The sequence below is a fragment of the Molothrus ater genome, chromosome 2 (genome assembly GCF_012460135.2).
Source record: "Molothrus ater isolate BHLD 08-10-18 breed brown headed cowbird chromosome 2, BPBGC_Mater_1.1, whole genome shotgun sequence".
NCBI lineage: Eukaryota > Metazoa > Chordata > Aves > Passeriformes > Icteridae > Molothrus > Molothrus ater.
Window position 1 is genome coordinate 6,828,765 of NC_050479.2, and position 23,112 is coordinate 6,851,876.

Consider the following 23,112-nt stretch of genomic DNA (forward strand, 5'->3'; position numbering starts at 1 on the left):
ACAAGTTGCCTTCCTGTGACAGCACCCATCTGGGTTTGTCTTGACCTCCCAAGTGACATTCATCATCTGTTTGCTTCATTTTGCTCTTTAATGAAAGCCCAGGTCAGGAAAAATCACCAGCAAGCAGAACCTACAGGTCCTGTCTCTATAAAAGACAGCATTACAGCCATGGTGATCCAGGAGAGACTCCCAAGGAATCTGTCTGACAACAATGCACAGGGAAGAAAGTTTAGGAGAGAAAAAGGCTTACATTCCTCTGAATCTCACTCATCCTGAGAGAAATGAAGTGCCTTCAAGACAAGCTTTTCTTACATGATTCAGACAGACAGAGGGCTCTGTTTGCCCAGATTTTGAGATCAAAGCCAGAATTGAGACAGGATTATAATGCTCCATTATAAACTAGATGGATGATTTAATTTATATTACTGTATTTTTATGGATTTCAGGGGGAGAGAGGAGATCATGTACTGAAATTCTTGATTCTTGTATAGCTTCACAGAGTAATTCTGTTCCAGACAACATCCAATGATTGCATTTAATCAGAAAATCACCTTTCCTGGGCAAAAGGTAGAGACTCTGTCAGCAAATGGAAACACACCTACCTGTAGGTGATCCTGGAGGGAAGGGACAGGCTATCATACAATTCAGAAGTAACACTGAACTTTTAAAATGTTGCTGTTGCAGTTAGATGTAAGGGTAACTTCATTTCCTTTTCTATCACTATTTTAAGCCTCCTCCTGGCAAGAATACCATCCTAACCTCCAGTGATTTGTGGAGATTTTCAAAGGTTTCTAAAGCCAAACAAAATGTCATTGTATTTAATTGCTCTTAATGGCTTTTTCTTCCCTGAAATTGTTCATCTGCTTTTTGAAACATTTTAAACTGTGAGTCTGCAGCATTCTGCAAAACTAATGCAACTTTCCATACAACCAGTGATACAAAACCTTCTGAAAGATGCAGCAGGCATGAATTTCCTACAGCAGCTGACAACAGAACAGAAAACACTGAAAATACCAGCAGGCCTTGTGTAAAGACATTCCCCCTTCTCTGCCACCTCTATGGGTTTCCATCCCTTAGCTTTAACAAAAACATTTCAGAATTATAATCAGCTTACCATCTTCTTTCCTTTCTAAACTGCAGATATGACTGAAACCCATTTCCCTTTCCACAGTGTTTAGCAGGATTGGAATCAGATTTTCCAGCTTGTTTCCAGAAAAAGTTCATAAAATTCTGATTCCATCATTAAGATACCTGGAAAGAGATCTGTGCCTGACCCCAATAATCCAGAGTCCAATAGGTAAATAAATGAAATGGAACCCAATATTCCTTGGGAGGAAAGAAAAACAAGAACCTGAAGTATTTTTAGAAAACATGTTAAACAGCATCAGTGTAGTTATGATGTCTGCTAATACAGCTTTTATTGCTGTTTTTTTGGATGACCCTGAGAATTCTGAAGAGTCTAAATTAATGCTTCAGCAAGAAAAACACTAAGTAAAATTTAATTTAAAAAAAAGACTGAATGAGGAAAAAAAGAAAAATAGCTACATTTATTTCAGAGCACAATCATGCTCAAACACTAATCTAAAACCATTTTGAATTTTCTGCCTTTTCTTCGAAGCATGAACTTCGTATGCCTCACACAGGCTGCTGCTCAGAGAGTGTTTAAGGAGACCCCAAGCTCTTTGTCTCCCCATCTCCCACCTGCTGCCTTCTCCATCTATCTGCAATAGATGCACTCACACTTCCACCACTCCTCTCCCACCCACACCCGCCACACGGAAGAAGCTGAATCTGCATCCTTCAGAAAAGGAAGAAAGGATGCAAGCTCAACACTTCAATTAGGTATATGCTTGAAAGAATATTTAAAAAAAAACCAACTGAGATTCCAGCTCCAGAGAGAGCAAATTCAAAACCACAAAATTTGCAAAATAAAGCAATTCTTTGTTTTTGAAACTCAGCAAACATTTCCTCTTTTTAAAGAATGAACCTCAAAATGTAAAAGAAGTCTTTCTGAAGAAGAGCCATTCATTAATGAGACACTGTATCATGTTATAGATCAAACAGGAATCTACAAACTAGAAATATGAAAAGCAGGGTGATGGGTTTTGTTTTAACCTTTTCCATGCAAGGAAAAAGCAATCACACAGAGTACCAAGTCATTTGCCATTACTGTGGCTTCTGCAAACAACAGGCTTTTGAAAAACCATCACAAGCATTTCCAAAATAATTGTTTCTATTTAGAAAATGAGACATTTGGTCACTCAACTTTATCAACATTCAAGTATTATTCCTGCCTGCTGGAGATGCATCCCCTGTTGGAGTCAGAATGTTCTACTCAACTACGAACGCCTCTCTCCGAGCATTCCCAACTGATGAGTTTCTCCACTGCCACACTCCAGCACATTTAATATTTCAGCATCCTCAGTCCTCATCCAAGGGGCTGAAGAAGGCAAGCATGCTATTAATCTAAATACTAGCACATGAATGATGACAGTTTTTACTCTGCACAAAGGAAACTTCTGCAGCAGGAGAACTCAACGTGAATAAAAAGCTTTTCTGAAGAGACTTTTCCATCAATGCTGATGATATTTGTGTCTTTTCCCCCCAGAGTGTTTGGGCTTCTAGACAGAGATATCACATCCAGAGGGACAAGAGCATTCCTGCTGAATTTCCAGGGTGAAGTCCCCATTAGAAAATGTAATGAACACTGTCTGGAAACAAAAGCCATTTCCAGGGTGAGGGGAGAGTGTTCCCTCTGAGATTCTGTCTTGCCGCCTCCTCTTCCTCCTGACCCCAGGAAATTTTTCCCCAAACCACATTATTTCCTCTTTAACATTTTCAGTATATTAGATATGCCAAACTTCTGAGTTCTTATAAATCCATTGAATAAAAGGGGATGAGTAGCTTAATGAATGAATGCACACCAAAAAAAATCAGAACTGCAGACATTGAAATAATATCTTTTTTCTAATTTAGGGCAAATGCAAAATATTTCTAAACTAAGAGTAACATGACTGCTTCCTAAAAACATCTAAAGCTTGTTGGGACCCAAACAGGTGCATGTGAATTACATGCAGAGGGGGATTCCTTTGTTTTGTGTGATGACAGTTAATAAAAAGAGACATTTAAAAAAGCTAATTAATCAAATTTATCATGAGGTCAAAGACAACATGTCAAAATTTATTAAATTCGCCAGTCACAGTCTTTTAAGATTTTACACCTTGTCTTGATACCTTTCAAGGAGAGGGAAGACACCCTCTTGTCATAATTTCATTACATAACTCATCTAGCAAGAGTTATTTATTAGATCCTTGTACAGTTTTCCTGAACACAAAATTGGACATGCTGCATTATTTGTCTGTATTAACAACTGCCATATTTTGATGGGACTACCTAAGAATTCTGTGTTTTAGCTGCAAGAGGGACAGAATTTCAGACACACACATACCCACACCTCTCCACAATGCACAAAACCCCAATCTATGACTCTTAAGATTCATTATTCCTTAAGAAATACCTGGATGAACATATGTTCTTTTCTAAACACGAAATCAGTTGTGCTTTCCTCTAATTAAACAGCATGAAATAACAACACATTTCCTTCTTAATCTTTCTTGCTGGCACTAATTTAACAACATGTTTTGTAAAAAAAAAAAAAAAAAAAAAAAACCACAAAAAAAAAGTAGTTCTTTCAACTTGTCTGCTTTACTGACTTTCAAAAAATTACATTTATTTTTAGCATGCAACACTAAAATGTTTTTCTCTTAAACCCAAATACAGTTATTAATTTGCTCTATTTTTTGTACATTTACAAACAAGTGTTATTGGCAACACAATCTCATTACCTTTCCAGCACTCCAGCATTTCCCTTTATTTATTAATAAATTTCTCTGAAGTATTTTGAAGACATATACCTTCTAACATTAAGAGACAGAATCCCAGTCTGGATAAACACAGTTTAGATTTAAAAATCCCAATTTTTCACGTCACAGATTAATCATGCTAACTGATCACAGCTATGGGATTACTGACATAACCCCATTTACAGTGTTACCAAAGCTACCAAGCACTTTGATAGAGAAAAGAGATTATTATAAAAGGTGCACAATTCACAAATTTAGCCCTTCATTTAGTCTTCATATTCCAAATTTCTCTTGGGTCTTCTTCTTTTAACAACTTACCTATCTTTTCCAATATCTTCTGAAATGCAATTTCCATCCACCATGACATACTAGAGGGACAAGCACATGATCTAAATATATCAATAATCTTTAAAAATCTGTTACTATGATGATGCTGTATCTGCTGCATTTCATTTTCCCACTTTTTGTTTTGCCAGTATATCACAGGATCAAAGTGAAGTTTTTACCAGAACTGCTCTCATCCACTGCACCCCCAAAACCTCATTATTATGGAAAATATGCTCTCTTCTATTTTCCATCAGCATTTCAGTAAAATACTTTGTGCACTTGCTACATCCTTTATAAGTGTAAACTCCGTTATTTTGTGGCAGTAAATTGTTAAGTTATCAACATCTGCAGTAACAGCTACACACATAAAAAATCTTTGCTGTTTAATTACTAAGAGTAGAGTCTCAGTCATCTTAAGTCACTCTTCCCCTTGCCAGGGGATCTCCAGCAAGGTGAGGGCACAAAGCTCAGTTTTACCAGCTGAAGCTCAGTTTTACCAGCTGAAGCCCTGTTACTTTTGATCCACTCTAAACATCCCTGATTTTTATTATCTCTTTATTTAGCTCCCTGAGGGATCACTCAGTGCTTCACACTGCTTTCTTACTCCTTCCTCAAAACAGATGCCATCCAGGCTCTTTGATGGAAAATTATACAGGGTTCCACCTCACCTGAATTCCACAGAGGTCATGGTTAGGGGGGAAAACTGGCAAAAGTCTCAGTTCAGATCTCTGCCAATCCACTCTGGTATTATTCTATATATACCTTCCTCACTTCTCCCCATATGCTGTTACCCCTAAAGTTTGAGTTTTCTTTTCTCATTTTCTTTTCATTCTAATTCTCAGCAAAGCCAGAATTTTCCTTCCCCCACATCCTGCCATTCTTCCTTCTTGACACATTTTCCTCTTCCTCATATTATTTGTTCAATCTCACTTGGCCTTACAGATTTTTCTCTCCTCAACCTTCCTCCTCCCTTTTTCTTTTTATGGACACAATCACTTCCCATCCTGTATTATCACACAGTATCAGACTCAGACTATTCCCAGACTGCTTTCCACAGCAGACTCCAGGAAAATGCTTATCTCCATTAAATCCCATAAAAATGCTTTTTATCTCCATTATGTTGATCCACTCTCATCAGCATCTAAAAATCAGGACAAAATTATCTCTGTTTTTCATTTTCTTTTCCATAACACATAATGTCATCATGCTTCTCTCTGTATTATTTTTCAGTTGTATTTTATACCTTCTCAGAACATAACCAGCATGTCTTCATCAGGATCCTTCAAGTGAAAGGACTGAAATCCAAAAACCTGTTTTAGTGAAAAGTGAGGGGTGGTGCAGAATCCCATGTGCTTCACTGACAACCATTATATTGTCAGGCAGAATTAAAGAGCATATAGAAGGTATTATTAATATCTCCATGCTTCACAGAGACACTGAATATTTATTTAATTCCTGATTTTATTTTTCACTTTCTGAATCTCTATTTCCTCTTTCTATTTATTCTACTCCTACCCTGTCATTTTGATTTGCAAATACATCCTGAATTGCAGGTTTTTAATGTAACCATGTGTAGGTCACTGCTGTATCTGCCAGTTCCTTTTGCAGTGTCTTCATCTCAGCAAACTTCAGCTTCAGTGAGAATTTTTGAAACTTGCTTTCCTGATCAGTTTTTCTCAACATTTCTCTGATTAAGCATCCTCTGATCAAACAGATTGTTTCTTTTTGCTTTTTCTGTAGGTATCCTGTGTTGCTATGGGGCAATAATTTATATTAAAGCCTTTTTGTGTAATTGTAAAATGTTGTTCTCTGAGGATCCTTAAGGGGAAATTTATCTCTTTATACAGAATCACAGTTTTCTTTAAAATAAAAGTTTCAAAAACCGAAGGGCTTGAATAAAAAGCAGTGTTAACAAATCATCCTACCTCTCCAACTTTTGTTCCAGAGAATGTCTGTTCCAGCAATTTCTACTGATCCTATACAACTGCATTGTTTCAATTAATCCAAGCATTTATATCTAATTAAAAAATAATGCAATTTTTGATGAATTCTGTTTAAAAAACTACTTGGTTTTTTGAGTTTACTGCAGAAATAAAACAGTTGTGAGTCAATGAAGTGGAAAATTGCTGTCTTCTAAAGGATCTCCAAGGTGCAAAATGTTCTCTTATTTGCTGTTATCAGGATGTCTAGTAATTGCTTTTTGTCCAACTGTTTATAAAGGGAGAAACAGACTTACAGTCTGGAGAAAAAGAGACAGCAAAACAGGCAAAATTAAAGAATAATGTTTTTTTAATTATTTTCCTATTTTATAGCATTAAGGAAGCATACCAAAAAAAGCCATTTCACCAAACAAAACAGAAAAAAAAGTAGAGGGATGAAAAAAAAGCTGCATGAAACAATAAAAACAAGCAACAGGTCACACTTAAAAACTAACATCCATGGTCTTTAGTTACTTTAGCTCTTTGGAACAAAAAAGCCTTTCTACTAATTATAAGGGTTTTAGCCATAAGCTTAAGAAATTTCTACATAGCTCTAATTATAGAACAGCATTTTAAAATACTACCTGGCACTCAAATACACTTCAGATCAACATAAAAAGGAGTGTTATAAAATTGCTTTCTGCAACAAACTAACAACAGAACAGACTGAGATCATATCCCTCTTCCATGATTAGCACCCACATACACAACTGAATTTTCCTTTGGCATTTGGCTTTCTGAAAAGCATTTCAGGTCAGGGGGATTTTGGTTTGGTTGTTTTGTTTGTTTTGCTGGTTTGGTTTTTGGAAGTTTTTTTCCTCTGTACAGTCTTGGATTGTTCCCTGTTTTATAAGGATTACCTGAGAAAAGTGAGGGGAAATTCTCACATTTGTATATATATAGCCAGAATTTTGTTTTCAAGAATAATTTAAGAAATAAATATGAAAAAAGGTAAAAATTTAGACAGCAATTTATTCTACTGTGCAGTAAACATAGGCAGCACCAAACAGCTGCTTTCCAGAACTAAACTCACACCTCACCTGGCAGCAAAATTATGGGATTTACTTCCCCCTCTTCAATTTCTCTATTTTTTCTTAACACAACTATTCAGTGTTCTACAGTACAGCCTTGCAACTGTAAATTCAGTTTGGACCACATCTGCATTTGTAACACAGAATTAGGTCTTTGAAAACCCTTCCTGGGGTTTACCAAACCTCTTTGATGTTTTCACCTTGTCCACATAAATGAAATCTTTATTAAAGAGAAGGGTGATTAAGGCCATTTTCATAAAATGATAACGAGTTCCTGACAGATTTACTTTCCTTCCAGGCAACTTTCCAACAAAAGTCAACAGTTAACAAGAATTCTATATCTGAATTCATGTTGGAGGATGTAACTCACTAATTAAGTGTTCCTTAAACATTTCAAGGAACATTCAGACTTCCTGACTGATCCACTCCAAACACTGCTTGATAAAGAGATACTACACTTGAGTGTAGCTGAATAAAACTGAGGTCTCTTTTCTTTCTCAGGCACCCTCAATCCAAGGTCTAGCATCCTATTCCAAAGTAAAGCCTACCTTGAAAATGAAGTAAGTCATTTTCACAGGAACGTCCAACATTTTAAGATGCATTTCTAAATTCTGTGCCTTGTCAATCCTTCAATTTATTCACATGTAAATAGAAATGCTCAAGTACCTGCACACTCTGTTACTCTGATAAAACACACTTTTTATTAAGAAGAACTTAAACCAGCAGGATGCTACTCTTTGATGAATTAACACAGAAGAATGGACTTCAGCAGTGCTGTTGCCATGTTCCTCATAACTTGTTCACAATCCCCTGGATTTAAGTGTCTAGAAATCTTCACATTCATTCCCCAAGCACAGGTATGTCCTTAAGACTTCAGAGAATCAGCATAAAGGAATTTTCTGCTCCCTAACATAGCTGTACCAAAAGGTTTTATTTATTCAAACTGGGCTGCTACAACTGCAGGCACACAATTCCTAACTGATAATTTGTGCATATTCACCTACCTACAAAGGTCACAAGTCTTTAATCAAGATTATCAAACCAGACAAGGGCTGCAGCAGTGCCATGCCTAAGCAGAGATCTAATCTAAATACTGAATAACCAGGCTCTTCTCTCAGGAGCTCTCCCAGGAATCACTCCAGTGATGCCTCTTGGAGCCCCAAATCTGTGGAACAGTGGTTTTGGGTCTCTCCTGCCCTGGACAACCATGTCAGTGCAACAGATCCAGATGTCTTATACACTTACACTCAATTCACTCATGCAATGGAGTTTCTCTAGGACAGCCCTAACAAAACTCAGGTATTATATAAAAGAGTTCAGTATGATCAAGTCCATTATAATAAAACCACAAGATGATTAAAATAAGTTCCTACAGGTGCCAGATATCTGCCATCATGTTTGGATAAAATCAGGAATATCTTACTCCTTGCTGAGCTTCTAATCCTGCCTCCTCAGAATATGTCAAAACTGATAATCATGGCAGACATTTACACTTGATATCTTTATTTCCCCAGGAGCATCAACATCTACAAATTGCAGTTCTAGCTGTTGTCTCCCTCTCCTGAACTGCCCTTTGTATCCGTTCATCCCCCACAGTCATCCTCACCTCCCCCAACACATTGACACAGGGGAGTTTTAAAAGGAAATCAGAATGAAGTACATTGCACAGAAGGGAGATTTATTTTAGCATTTTAGCATAGGCACATAAGAAACATTGAGAGAACTACTTGAATGCAAGAATGAAAGTCAGATTGGCTTTTATGCAAGTTGAGATATTTCAAGTCAAATAATTTCAAGTCAATTTTTTTAAATGCTGAGTTGAGGTAGCACAGTGTCTTTGTAGTCAAAAATTGCAGAAACTCAATTATTTTGTAGGACATTTTACACTGATCTGTGAGTACCCAAGATTACAGCAAAAAATGGTCTACTTAGAAATTGTGGCATAGTGCAACCCAACACCTTCAAAATAATCCATACAGATAGTTCTTTGAAAGGAAATAATATCTCATCAGCACAGAGGGAGTATTGATCTGCTAAATGGCAAAATACAGCATCTTCCTAACCTTTCACCTTCACTCCTGTCACTAGAGTATATATCCAGAATATATTTTATAAAGTGTTTTTTTCCTTCTCTTTTTGTTCCACATGATCAACACAACGCTTACTGTAACAGCAACAAAACAACCCATGCATCAAATTCTGACAGAAAACAACCTGGTTGTTTCAGACCAGACCATCAGAAAAATCTATGAAAATTCAGACCATCAGAAAAATCTATGGGGAAACAAAAAAATATAAAATGCTTTTTTCATGAAAGGAAATAGAGACTGCATATCATGAAATGAACAATGCATGAAAATAACGCTCAATTACCAACCCCATGCAACTCTAAAAATCCAAAGTAGCAGAGAGCAAAAATACTTTATAAAAGGAGGCCAAATTACACCCAAAGAAATCTGAAAACTCTCACAATTCTTCTGTAAGTTCCCTCTTTAAAAAGCAGAGCACATACAGGACACTTATTTCAAGCACATAAATTTGCACTGCACGACAGTTTGTAATTTCAGATAAAATGCCCAAGTTTATAAGGCTGCTCCTGTCTGACTGCAGCCCTGCCTTATGTAATAACCTTCATGTGATTCAGCACTCTCCAGTTTCCCAGATCCTTCAAGGCAGCACCCCTCACAGCTCACAAATACCATCCTTCCTTCACACCCTTCTCTCTCTTCCTTCCTTTACTATCACGAATTCCAACAACTCAACTGATGACATCCAGCCCTGTAAAAACTAAAAAAAGAAAAAAAAAACTTTTCAAAAATTCCACAACACTAAAATAAGGAAATTTGACTGAGTTTTTTGCCATCTGTATCTCTTTGGGACAAAAAAAAAAAAAAATCACAAAGTAGAACAAAACAGCATAAAAGTGTGACCAAAAATACACCATAAACTTGCTATTCCTGACTAAATGGTTTCTTACAGATACAGGGCATTAAGGAAGACAAGAAAAAATAAATCCTCTCAGTTGGAGGGAGGAGGGGAAGGTCTTTCTCTAGACCCAATCCAGGCAGCTTCCCACTGCCAACTCCAGAATAGCTTCATCATCCATTAATAAGATGAAATATGATCCACCTGTGATTTTTACCACTTTCAGTAAAAAAGTTATTAGCTGAAAAATGGTTTTGGACTTTTTCAGGCTCTTTTTCATGAATATCAAAATTAACAAAATCTCCCAGATTATGGGAAAAGAACCACTTTGGGCTACACATTTTTAAGGAAGCTCACAATGAGATCCTTCCCAGGAGAGGCCAAGAAAGGAAGAAAAATTACTGGGTTTTGGTTTCTTGTTCTTTTTGGGTTGATTTTTAATTTGCAGAACTCAAAATATTCTTTTGTCAATCAACTGAAACCAAAGCTCTCATGTTTGCAACTGGAACTGTTCAAACTAATCCCTGCATAGTAAAATTCTGGAGATATATATAAAAGAAAAAGGTATCTTAAAATATCACACATTGTATACAAACAGAAATTTTATTGCCATCAGTGCTCTTGAGATAAAACTGCAAAACAGTCAGAGTTTACATTTATTTTAATTGCAGACAACAGTCTGAGCCACACTGAAAACAACCTATACCTATATAAATACATATAATCCTTTACATTGCACCCTGAACTCAGAAAATGCAGGGGAAATAACTTAGTAATCACCTACCACTTCTTTTAATAATGAGCCATTGGAATAAAAACCAGAAAAAATAATTCCAGTCATAAACTATTTTGACATGCTTAATGTGAAAGAGTACAAACATCAGAAACTATTACAATTGATTTTTAATTAATTGATTGATTTCAACACTTATTTACAGCAATCTCTAAAGCAGCTTTCCAAGAACACGTAAGAAGAATAGAATAATGTTTTTATTGTTGTAATTTTAAAACTGCAGGGGTTACTGCTGGAAAAACTCCTTCAATTCCAAAATGGCCCAGTGAAATATGGCACTTGCACAACTCCTGCTGCAGCAGGGGCTTTACAAGACAATACCAAAAATTTCTCCAGCATCCTCCACCTGGAGCTCTCCTTTATCTGCTGTAAAACATTCATTGTAGTTCACTCTCCCACCCTTAATTTACCCTGCCTTTCTCCCCAGCCTGTGCCATATGGGAGAAGCTGCCACAGTGTTTTTCAGAGCATTGTTACAGTCCCTATAAATGCAAAGAACACACAAAATGTTGTTTCTCTAATACCATCTCTATGTGGTACCAAGTGCTCTTCATGAGCCCTCCCCATCTGAAAGAAGCACTTATCCACATTTCTAAGGAAAACAGCTGCTCAAGACCACACAAATATCTCATGTGTTCCATGCTTTGCTGCACTTCCTTCTCAACCTGGAGCTTCAAACTATTTCATGTGACAATATACCAATGCTGACAACTTCTGACAATGCCATTGTAAGAATTTTTTCAATTTTATTCATCTGAAGTCATGATACCTCTACTTACAGACACAATACCTCTACTTACAGACAAGACAGCTACACCAACAGGACCTGCTCCTGTCTGACGTAAAAGTGGTATTTAAAATACTGAAAAGGACTTGAAAGAATTTGGTGTCTGTGGAAACAAAAAGCAACCTGAGAACATTTTTCCTATTCCCAGTCCAATGTCTGCACAGCAGCTTTCAAGTGGCTCTGCTGCTCTCCAAACACACATCCAAATATTGTGCTACATAAAAAACCCCTGAAATAATGGATAATGATGGTAACAAAAATTATTTAAAACAAGTCAGCTTAACTGAGCTGCCTTCTCAATACATGACTTGAAGACTTACTTATACTGAAATTTATAATGAATTGCACATACAGGTGAACATTTACATTAAGACTCAATATGTGCCAACAAAAAGTCATTGCAGGTAGATAACCCAAACTTATATTGAACAGAATCTACTTCAAAAAATTGAACAGTTACAGCAACACACTTTAAAATTGAAAAGAAAAAGAGCATATACAGACCTTCCAGTAGTCAGATTGTAAACTGTAGTACCTCTGGTATGCAGATAATGCTGTAGGGAAGAAAAATGAATGTTCAATTTGTTTTGTTTCATTTTCTTTGAAGAAAAAGATAAAAATCCTTAAGAGTCAGAATACACAACATTAAAATGATAAATGGTTTAATAAAAGTAACACTGCCATGGTAAGTACACTGTTGTGGGCAATGCATTCCTTAAGATTATAATTTTGTTTTATGAAATGTCAACCCAGAAGTATATTTATTATTAATCTTACAAATGTAAATCAAGCAATATCTTAAAGAAAACCTATAACAAAGAAATAATTTGAAATTTTGGTATTTTCATCCCGGACAAAGCTGTTCTAAGATTTAAAAATTTAATCATGTAGCTCATTTACCACGCTCCCTGATGCCCTGTAATTTCTGAAGAACTGGTGAGGAGGGACATACAAAGAGAAATCAATTTCACATGGCCTTTCATTCTGAGAAACAAAAGCAAGCAGAAAAAAGAATAAAAGCTTACATTTTATTCCACAGCCACGGCCAAGACTAACCTGGAAATCAGTGCTAAGAACAGCTCTGTTCAATAGAATATTAGTTCTACTTAGCAACCAACTTCTCCAATCACCACTCCTGCATCCCTCTTCCTCACTAAAGGAAAAATTCTGGTTGATTCATCTTGCCCTTGGGCTAAGAGGCCACCTCAGACTAGAACACAAACAGGCTTTGCTTTTTTCTAAGAACACAGCAATAGGAACCATGAAAAATGAAGCATTTAAAGTAAAGATTCACTGCAGTAACACCAAGACACTGATTTTTCAAGTGTTTGCTCCCCAAGATTTAAGAATGGAAAATACACAATGTGTGGAAACCAAACAACAAAAGAAGACAGCTCCAGCTTTGGAAAACCATAAGCACTAAACAGATTAAGACACAAGAACAACAATATGGACTTTAGGTGCAGCTTCATCTCCTGCAAGCACCATGGATAACTCATGTCCATAAATGTTATCAACCTTCAATACCTGTCTTGCATATTCATTTTGTAACTTGACCAAAGTTCTTGTGCTTAAGTGAAATAAGAACATACACATGATGGCAAAGACACAGAACCTCTGCACTCCTCTGTCTATGGAGACTCACAATCTTTATCTGTAAACAGAACATGCTGATCCATGCCCATGAGGTGCCCCTCTCCACCAAAATGTTTGTGAGACCAATTTCTAATTTTAATGTTCTCAACTGTGGTTTATTTAGATGCCCAGACTAGAAAAATGAACTTAGAAGACTCCTTGATCACACATTATTAACATGCAATGTATTTAAAATGATGTAACTCAGACAAACAAAATCACTTAAAAATCTAATCTAACTTATCTTAGTCTTTCACAATTTAAGAACACCATTCCTCCTCCAAGCCCCCCCCCCCAAAAAAAAACAACAACCTGGTACAAACTGAAGAATATTACTTCAGTCTAACAATATAAGCTGAAGAATGTTAAAACTAAGCATATTTTAGTCATATTCTGTAATTATGTTTTAAAGGATTTTCACAGTAAGACAAAATAACACCCTACTCCCACCCAAAAGTCCTTCTAGATTCAACTTCTCCCAGATATCATTAATAAGTTTTCAACAAAAAGGAATAATTATCTTCTGAGCATGGCCATGGCTTTGCTTTCCCCAACAGGAACATGCACATGCACTATGAAAGAGTTTTGTAATGCATCACATCACAAACAAAATGAGGTTTTTCATTTTACTCAAACAGCACCTATCCCAATTTTAAGGGTTGAAGTATATTTCAAATACTCAGGTCAACAGGACCATATTATGCAAGATTCAAGAAACTGACAACTTCTTCTAAACTTTTTTTTTTAACACAACTACTGCAGTCAACTATGCAGGGGATATGGATAAAAAGATTAAAAGAACATCAAATACAATGCTAAGAATTATACTGGAAAAATAGAAGGCAGAACATTTTCACCATAGCTGTTAAAAAAATATAAGAAGTACCCACATGAGCATATCCATTAAAAAGGAGAGGTGGAATATGCTTACCTATAGCAGTTAAGGCACTGCTAAGTAAGTTTATAAAATGTCAACAGTATTAAAAAACTACATAAATAAACAGAATACTTTAAAGAGAAAGAATGGAAAAAAGAAAGCAAAAAGAAACTTGCTCTGAAAAATCCTAACATCTCCATTTAACACGGAGGGAAGTTATTACAGAAAGGAGTCTTTGCTCCATGACATTCCATCAGTTTTCTTTAAGAAAAAGGATGTTTGGCTGTGACTTTCTTTTCTAACTCTTCCATTCTTCAATAAAGTTCAGCAACTTCCCACAGGAACAGCTGAAGTGATCATTTAATGTGCCAAGCTCAGTTTCAATTAAAAACAAGCACATGGGAAGCGTGGACTGCTGAAATCTATTTATATTTACATGATAAGAAGATGAGGCCTCCATTCTAAGGAGCCACATTTCTCTTCCAGAGGAACAAAGAGGACACTTCAGTCCTGCTCAGTGTCTGAAGTGCCCAATCCTCCTGGTGGCTTCAGAAACACCCAGGGATCCAGCCTGTTCCTAAGGCTTTCCATTCCAAGGCTAACAGTATTCCCTTGCTACTTCTTGCACATAAAATGCTAAAATTCCCAGAGTTCTTCTAAAAAAGGGTGAATCATGGAGGGTTCCATTAAGCCAGAGCTAAATGTCCCTTTCCACCTCAGGAAAGTCAGACAACTAAAAAGTGTCACCATGAACACTTTCAGTATCATCAAGTGCTCAACTTACAGTAAGTTAGCTCTGAAATCTGATTTCAGCCCCTTTTACAACTACATTGAACACTACATTAAATATCTGCTCCATGAGCACTCAACCTCTGCTGAAAAGGATTAAATGAACAGAAAAGCAGAAAATAAAAGGATTCAAGAAAATGTTCTTTTTGACAGAACCCACATGAAATACTCCCAATCAAGCATAACGCTAAGAAGAATCTTGCATATGAGATGCCAGAAATCAAAATATGAAAGCAAGATTTTTGAAAAACTGAACCAACCTTGATATGAAGGAAAACATGAACCATAAATTTTGAACCCTATAATATTTCAGAGTCCCTGAGTGAGTCACCAATAAGCATATATTTATTCTAAATTTTATGGTGTAGAAATTAGTACCTTATCTAAAACCAGTACTGTGGAACTACAAGCAACTTTTCCCTTAAATTAACTTTGTATCTACAAGAAATAAGTGCAAATCCCTCAAAATACAAACTTTATTCTAAAATAAGAAAAAAAAAAAAAAAAGAGCAACTGAATCTGCAGAGCCACAAGAATTTTACCCAAGTCCCTATCTGTAACAGAGGGTGTGCTTTAGCAGTGTTATGATTCTGCCTGTAGGATGATATTCCCTGGTTTATTCAAAAGCAAAAAATCCCAGTTACATGGGTCATGCAGCACATTAGTAGTAATAAAAAAAAATACCAGAACCAAGAACAAACAAAAATGAACAATAAAAAAAAATCCTAACACTAAAGGCTGAAATATCACTTTGCACCTTTACTTTTCATCCAAGATTGGTCATTCCAAAGTGAGACAATTTTTGTCACAAAGATTCTATCAACTACTGCCCCTCTTTCAACACAGGGTCAACTCTCATTTTTACACATTCAAGTGAATTATCCCATTTCAGTTATGATGTCTGTCTTAAACATTATAAAATGAGTGCTTTGAAATCACTCTTAGGCACAGCAGGATTCTGCAGACAATCTTTTGATTAGGAACTCATTATTTGAGCTTTTTCAATTTAAAACTTTGCCACTGAAATTCTTACACATATGGAATTGTATAAAGACAATAAAGAACATAAAAACTTCTTTTTTCCCTGCATGTGAAACACGCACAAACATCCAGAAAATGCATGTCTGGACTCAAAGAACAGGACAGTATCAACAGCAGGACAATGCCTCTTGCCTCATCCTCAACTACTTTTTGTAGTCAACCACAGAAAGCTTTTAAAAGCACAAAACTGACAGACCACATTCAGACACCCAAAACAATACTCAACAGTTACTAAAAGAGGTGTTCAGTTACCTATTTCCCTCCTTCTGTCTTTTATTTCATTTCTTTATCAGTTGATGCTCTTGCTATGAACACCCCTCTCCAAAACCTGGCCATGTATATTATTTTTCTAACAGTTAATCCTTGTGACCATGTTCCTGAAAACCCTGTGAGTGGCAGATCCAGCATTCACCACCCTCCCCAGAGGGGGGGACATGTATACCCCAAAGCTCTACACAGCTTTTCAAGTCAATCACCATCAGCTATATTGCTTGATGAAAATAAAATGTTTATCTGGAATAGCTCTGAAAAGCAAAACACCACCCTTCTAAAAGAATTGAAACCATTGAACAAACAGAGAGAATGCTCCTGAGCTCAGGCTCTCTTCAGAATCTGTCTGTAAACCTCAGGCACCTCGTGCAGAGCTGACCCTCAATGAGTTCACACACTGGGATTTCACTGGTTTCCTCTTACAGGTTTTTGCAGTCACCCAGAACTACCCCCTTTGCAATATGTATGGTTACATCAATCCTGACACACTCATTATGTGCCCCCTAGGAGTCTGCCTTCCTCTCCTACAATGATAGGACCAAGGGCCATGTCAGAAGCAGGACATGGATAATACTTGTTCCTTATTTCTCCCTGTTTAAGATTCCTTGGTATCATGCAGAGAAAAAAAAACCAAATTGGACTTAATTACCACATATGCAGTTTCAGGTTTGTTTGGGTTTTTTTTTCCATCCACTTAATTTCACAGGATATTGGCAAAACTTAGTTAAAGAAGTAAGATAAGACGATCTCTCTTTGTATCCAGAATCTACATACTTGACCTAAACAAACAAGGAAGGTGACAGTGGGGAGGAAAAATGTCTAGACTGAGTGACAACCACCCACTTGTCACCTCTAGCACATTTCATCACAAATCATGCAGTCAGAGGATGGCTTTTATGATCTGCTCTAGTAAATCCACTTTATGACACCTTAAAACTTAAGAGGCCTTCAAAGTGATACAAACATGGAGCAGTTGGGAGTGTTTTAGTGCTTGAGTAAGAAGAAAGTGAACTACATACTAACACCATCTAGTGGCATCTTGCAAGGCTAAATGTGACTAACACAAATTTTTGGCTTACTGAACTTAGAAACAGCAAGCTTTAATTTGACTACATACCCTGAAAAGAAAACTTTAATACAAACCAAAGTTCTGTATGGATCTGTGTAAAACAGTATGTGTTTTCTTAAACATGATTATTTTTAATTTAATTTTTAAACAAGCACTAATATTTCTTAGTGCTTATCTGATGTGAAACTAATAGTAAAATAGAAAATCAGCTGAAGAACTGCACAAGGGAAGCTTGGAAAGAGCACATCTCTTGATTTAAATCTGCTGCTTCCAGGAAAAAAAAAATCTTCCTTAAACACCTAAGAGATACATGCAGGCTGCAGAAACAGCTTATATATAGTGCAGGTTTTATCCACCATGGTGTTTTAACCCAGCAAAGATGAAAACTGTTCTGCCATAAAACTGAAGACATCAAAAGGTGAGAAAATTCCAAGGTTGAGCCAAAAGAATTGACTTTGCTGGATAAACACTGGCTGGATGGCCAGGTTCAGAGAGTGGTGGGAAATGGAATTACATCCAGCTGGTCACCAGGTGTGCTCCCCAGGGCTCATTGCAGGGTCACTCCTGGCTGGTATCTTCATCAACAACCTGGACAAGGGGATTGAGAGCTGAGGTTCAACCAGGCCAAGTGCTGGGTCCTGCACTTGGGTCACAACAACCCCCCCAGGCTGGGGGAAGAGGGGCTGGAAAGTGATGGGTGGAAAAGGCCCTGGCGTGGTGGTCACCAGCTGGATGAACACGAGCCAGAGAGCCAAGGAGGCCAAGGGCACCTGGCCTGTGTCACCAATGGCGTGGCAGCAGGACCAGGGCAGTGATTGACCCCTGTACCGGGCACTGGTGAGGCCAAACCTCAAATCCTGTGTCCAGTTTGGGCCCCTCAGGACAAGCAGGACATTGAGGAGCTGGAGCATGTTCAGAGATGGACACTGGCACTGGGGAAGGGTCTGGAGAACAAACCTGATGGGGAGCAGCTGAGGGAGCTGGGGGTGCTTAGCCTGGAACAAGAGGTGCTCAGGGAACTCACTGCCTTCCACAAAGTGCCTGGAAGGCAGTGAGGTGAGGTGTCAACTGGCTCTGCTTCCAAGCAACAAGTCTTGACAGGACGAACAAAATGGCCTCAATTTGCACCAGGAGAGAGATACAGACTGGCTATTTAGAAAATTTTCTTTGTGAGAGGATTGTCAGGCACTGGCACAGGCTGCCCAGGGAAGTGGTGGAGTCACCATGCCTGGAGCTATTTAAAAGACATGCAGATGTGTTGCAGGGGGACATGGTTCAGTGGCGGCCTTGGCAGGGCTGACTTAATGGCAGGACTAGGTTACCTTAAAAGGTCTTTTCCAACTTCCATGATTCTGTAATAACCCAAAAAGATGTGGAAGTGAGAGCAGCAAAATGCCACTCAGGTCTTTTGTTTTAAGGCCTCAGGCAGATGCTGCTCTCCGTTTCCTCCAGAGATTTGTACTGAAAGTACCAAAGAGACAATCAAAGAAGCCTAAAGCATGTCTTCCTTTTAACACAGAATGAAGGCTGACACACAAAAGCAACACAAGCATAGATTTAAGACAGAAAATTCATCAAATAGTCCTCTAAGAAATTTTATTAACGGCTCCACATCCCCATCTGGAAATGTAATGCAGCAGCAAAGTGATGTGAAGCCCACTGTCCCATCAAGTATTAAATGTGAAAGATATACAAGTTTGACAACAAATTTACAATTACAGAAATCCTTTAGATCTTGAACTCTGTGAAAAGTCTTAAAATACTGAAAACCAGTGAAGAAACCCAATGGATTTTCATCAAGCTCAAAAATATTCCAAGAGTGCATTACACAAAAAGGTCTTTTAACAATTGAGTGTTTATTTAGAATACTTTCCAAAGTGAAAATTTTCAGTCAACCAGTCAAAAACATGGCCTTGGTATATTTTATAATAAAACTGTCGACTGCTTCCCTCTGCTCCACATACATACAATTTATAAAGAACATTTTAATGCTCTAAGCCTCCCTTTTTTCTGCAGAAATTTCATGTAATGGTTTAAACCACCTGAAATTAAACCACCCAAAATTTATCTCACCTTCAGGATTCTGTGAACAGCTCTAAATAGAAGCAACTCCAATTCTACCAGTTAGTTCCAGTTACAAGCAACAAAATAAAACCCCTTAAACCTAAATATCACACTTATTTGAAACAGTCACCTCTTCCTTGACTCATACAAGCTATTTAATTCATTCTAGTTCTTCTGGACTCATCAGTAAGACAAGACAGCCCAGCAGGAATCAGCACAATCCTGTCCATGCTGTGAAGTTTTCCCTTATATTTTATAAAATTACCACTTCTACACTGCACCTCAGAGCACAGCACATGAAAATGCTTCCCAATAACAATACTTCCTTTCAAATTCCTGAAAGACCTTCACCACCACAGAGAAATTCCCTACAGAGCTGGAATTGTAAGTACAAAGGAACACACATACATTGTTGAATATGGGAGTTTCTCACAACCAAACAACTTTACACAAGAACAATCAGAAAGTGTTTAAATTTTGGGTTTAGGTTGCATTGCAATAAAAGAGCTGCTCAATTAACAATCTGGGTATTTTTTTTAGTAGGGTTTTAAATTTTAGATTAATGATTACTAAAAAAATGCCCTATAACTAATGAACACTATCTTACAAACAACTTAAAATGTTTTTATATTAGTATTTTTGACAAAGCAGTCACGGTCTATAATCAAAATAAATACTGCTAAAACTGTTCTGACATAGAACATTTAAAAATGAGACTACCATTTGAGTACAACAATAAGAATTATTTCAGTACAGTATTTATTGTGTTTTAGTAACTGTGGCACAAATAAATTCATGTTTTTCTCAAATCATTCATTCATTAACTGCATTTTCTACTTCCAGGAATTTTGCTTAGAGAACAGCAATTCAAGGAGGCAAAAGATTAAAGCACATTTCCATTTGTGCCACTGTGAGCTGTCCTCCAAGTCACAGACTGAACACAGTGAATACATGTGACCCTTCTGCAAAAAGAATATCCCTAAAGAAAACACAGATGATGTCAATCCACGAGCTCATTAAACAGCAGTCAATTAGAACTCAAGTCAGCTAGAACCCAAATCTTAAAACATCACTATCTTCACTCCTTACTGCTTATGGAAACCAGCCATGGAATGAAAAATAAACTCCAGCTATCAGTGGAACATACGTTTCTTTCAAGACCAGAGCACAATAATTTGGTGAAAAACCCATCTGTCCCATGGAATCCAGTAGCAAACAGTTGAGGGGTTCACACCAGGAGTCCTGACTGAATTCAGAATGCTCCCAGAACCCAAAGGCCTCCATGACAACCCAGCCACCTCCTCCAGCAAAAACCCAAGGCTGAGGTTTCACATTCTGGGGCAACTGCACAGCATTTTTGTGCAGGGTTATTTTTCAGTTGGATCAGTTCCCCACACAGCTGCAGGCTCAGCTGCGCCAGCACAAAGAAAGCAACCCGCAGACACGAGGGTGCCACCAAGGGCATGCCCAGGCAACAAAAGCTTTGGGAACCTCCAAAACAATCCAACAGCTGGGAATAGCTGCCTTGTCAAAAGAGAGAAGAGGAAGAATCAGATTAGAGCTAAGAAAATTCTACTGAGGAAATGAAATAGTTTTCACTGGGAGGAGTCAACGTTGCCATTCTAGGAAATCCCAAAGCCAAATTCTGATCAGTCACGATCAATACAAGGAAAGCTGAGCAGAGAAACCACTCTGAACATGCAGGCAAAGCTGAAATCAATTCATCTGCAATCTTGGTGCTAAGTGTCTGAATTCAAGGTAGTGTCTCACTGGATTCAAAACCTGCAAAAAGGCTGATCCCTTGTGTAGGACCTTCTCCTAACAGCAGCAGAGTGCTGATCAGAGTTGCTGATCACAGCAACTCCATTCCATGGCTGCAGAGAAAACCCTTTACTTATCAACAGCAATTCAAAATTACTGCATTTTGGCAATCTGCAACCTGCAGAGCAGCTTCAGATCTTTTAAAGGTTAGCAGTGGCACTGATACTCCAGTGAACTCAAAACTTTTCTTGGAGACAACTACTTCTTTTTAAGGAAGAAAAATAAAAGTATACTGATTCTGGAATTCAGTGGCTAGGAGTGACAGAAAACACACTGCACTTCGAGGGGACTTACAATATTTAAGAGCTTTCACTAAAATAAATCAAGTTAAATAGACTTGAGTATCAAACATCACATTCAAGGTAGCCAGCCCCTCACTGATACTCTCTATGCACATGCAGCAAGGGCATTAATAGCACCAATAATGTGAGTTTCAATGATGCAACCTGCCAGGACTTTTTCTCAAGATCCCTCTTATGGTGTTGAAGTCCTAATTCTTACAAGGAAATGACCTACAGTCTCAGAAGAAGGTATTAGCTAAACCGAAACACTAAAAACATGCAACAAAATGCACCCAGCTACATGATCCTTCACTGCCAGTGTGTTTGTGAAAAAATGAGACAGATCTAAAGGGAAGAAACTATCAACACAAAACCCAGATCTGTCATCCCTGAAGCACTGCTTCATCTTGACCACTGATCCCAGTTCTACAGTCAGCTCACAGTTTGTTCTGCTCTGCACAAAATTCATAGCAAGCACTTTTTAAACAAAGAGCACTATTACTTCTGCCTTTGTAAAAAACACTTCATAAATTATATACAAAGGTGCATGCATTTATTGAAGATATTAATTAAGTAACAAGCTTTTAAGGGAAAAAAACTGTGGAGCATTATACATGTTGCTATGTTGTGATATTTTATTAATTATCTCCAATTTATTAAATACACTGACTTGTCCATAACTTTGACTAAATTCAGACTACACAGATTTATAGCTCTGAATATCATGCTCCTTCTGCATTTTACACTTCTGGAACTTCAGGACTTAAAATCTGGGTAAAATATACATTAGTGATATCAAAACATTCTGAACTCTCTTTTCTGTTCTAAATCATGTAAAATTCAACTATAACACAATTAGAATGTATGATAATTAAAGTAACAAAATTTGTATCAGGTAATGAAATTTATTTTTACTTTATAATGACACATAAACATTCTAGTTCTTTCAAATAGCAGTAATAAATTAGTTGTAGAATAACAATGACTTTCTGCATTGAGGGTAATAGTTTTACAGTCTTTGGTACTAGAATTCAAAAACTGGAGTGAACAGGAACATATGTCCCTCACTTAATAAAAAAAAAACCCTTTAACTTCCCTTTTTACATCAATTAAAAGTCCCCCAGTATTTTCAACTACTACTACACTTCTTTGAAAATATAGATACATTTTTTAATACTCCATAACTAACAAGGTTTTTAGTCTTCTTGAGGCTTTTTTTTACAACTGAGATGTGACTTTAAATAGGCATCTAAGAAAGTATTAAGTACTTTAATTCAGATTTTTAATGGCTTAATGTTTTTTCTCACATTGTTGTACTAGTGCTCTTTTACAGTTCTGGAGAACTGATATTTCCAACCATCAATTGGAGTTTTTATGCTTGTTTATAAAACCATACACAGAGCACAAAGCAGATGCCCCATCAGTAAACCCTGCCTCTGATCCTCAGCAACACCTGGTCCTGTCACTCCTAACTGTTATCAACTCAAAAGCAGAGTTAATACAGGTCAGTCCATAATCCTGGGCTGTTTTTGCTGAGTAAAATATGTCCAGAAGGTCACA

General features: G+C 37.2%; 1 protein-coding gene across 6 annotated transcripts in view; it reads right to left on the reverse strand.

Moving 5' to 3' along the window:
• The window catches only part of KDM6A (lysine demethylase 6A), a 153,599-nt gene that overhangs the window by 94,783 nt on the left and 35,704 nt on the right, over positions 1 to 23,112 (reverse strand). For all 6 annotated transcript variants that reach the window (XM_036389091.2, XM_036389098.2, XM_036389107.2 and 3 more), the window contains exon 4: positions 12,210 to 12,259. In XM_036389091.2, the coding sequence (XP_036244984.1) occupies positions 12,210 to 12,259 (50 nt within the window). The remainder of the gene's footprint in view (positions 1 to 12,209; positions 12,260 to 23,112) is intronic.